Genomic DNA, 668 nt, shown 5'->3' on the forward strand with positions numbered 1-668 from the left:
CCTCCAGTCCCAACCCCCCTGCCAGCAGCAGGGACACCTTCCACTAGACCAGGTTGCTCAAAGCCTCATCCAGCCTGGCCACAAACACTTCCAGGGAGGAGCAGCCACAGCTTCTCTGGCCAACCTGGGACACTGTCTCACCACCCTCACACCAAACAATTTCTTCCTAATATCTCATCTAAACCTCCCCTCTTTCAGCTTAAACCCATTTCCCCTTGTTCTGTCACTAACTGCCCTTTTGCCCCCACATTTCAGATATTTATGGACACTGATCAGATCCCTGGGTACATTGATCACATCCCTGGGAACAGACACTGACCAGATCCCTCCCGCAGGCAGGAAGCCCTGCAGAGGAGCTGGGAGAGCCCCAAGCTCCCCACTGTGCCCCACAGACACAGGGAAACCTTTCCTCAGGGAAACCTCCCAGCGTTTCCCATCTCCATGACACAACCCCCCCCTGGGGGCCCCGTCCCCTCCCTGCCCTGCCCCGCTCACGTTGCCCATGCTGAAGTGTCTCTTGAACTCGCAGAAGAGGTTGTAGATGAGAACGGTGCCGTCCTCCTGGATGCACAGCAGGTCCTCGCTGGCCGTCCAGCCCAGCTGCACCAGCTGCCCACTCTTCCACTGAGGGCAGGAGAGATGTGAGCACAGCACGGGGCTGCTCCCCT

The 668-nt window shown here is 58.4% G+C and overlaps 1 protein-coding gene across 1 annotated transcript in view; it reads right to left on the reverse strand.

Annotated features, from left to right (window-relative positions):
* The window catches only part of VPS16 (VPS16 core subunit of CORVET and HOPS complexes), a 2,507-nt gene extending 1,876 nt beyond the window's left edge, over nucleotides 1–631 (reverse strand). Inside the window, exon 1 of the mRNA XM_010175580.2 lies at nucleotides 496–631. Coding sequence (XP_010173882.1) covers nucleotides 496–504 — 9 coding nt within the window. The 5' untranslated portion in view covers nucleotides 505–631. The remainder of the gene's footprint in view (nucleotides 1–495) is intronic.
* Between the last annotated feature and the right edge of the window lie 37 nt (nucleotides 632–668).

This window comes from Antrostomus carolinensis, unplaced genomic scaffold (genome assembly GCF_000700745.2).
Source record: "Antrostomus carolinensis isolate BGI_N321 unplaced genomic scaffold, ASM70074v2 scaffold33169, whole genome shotgun sequence".
In the NCBI taxonomy this organism is placed as follows: domain Eukaryota; kingdom Metazoa; phylum Chordata; class Aves; order Caprimulgiformes; family Caprimulgidae; genus Antrostomus; species Antrostomus carolinensis.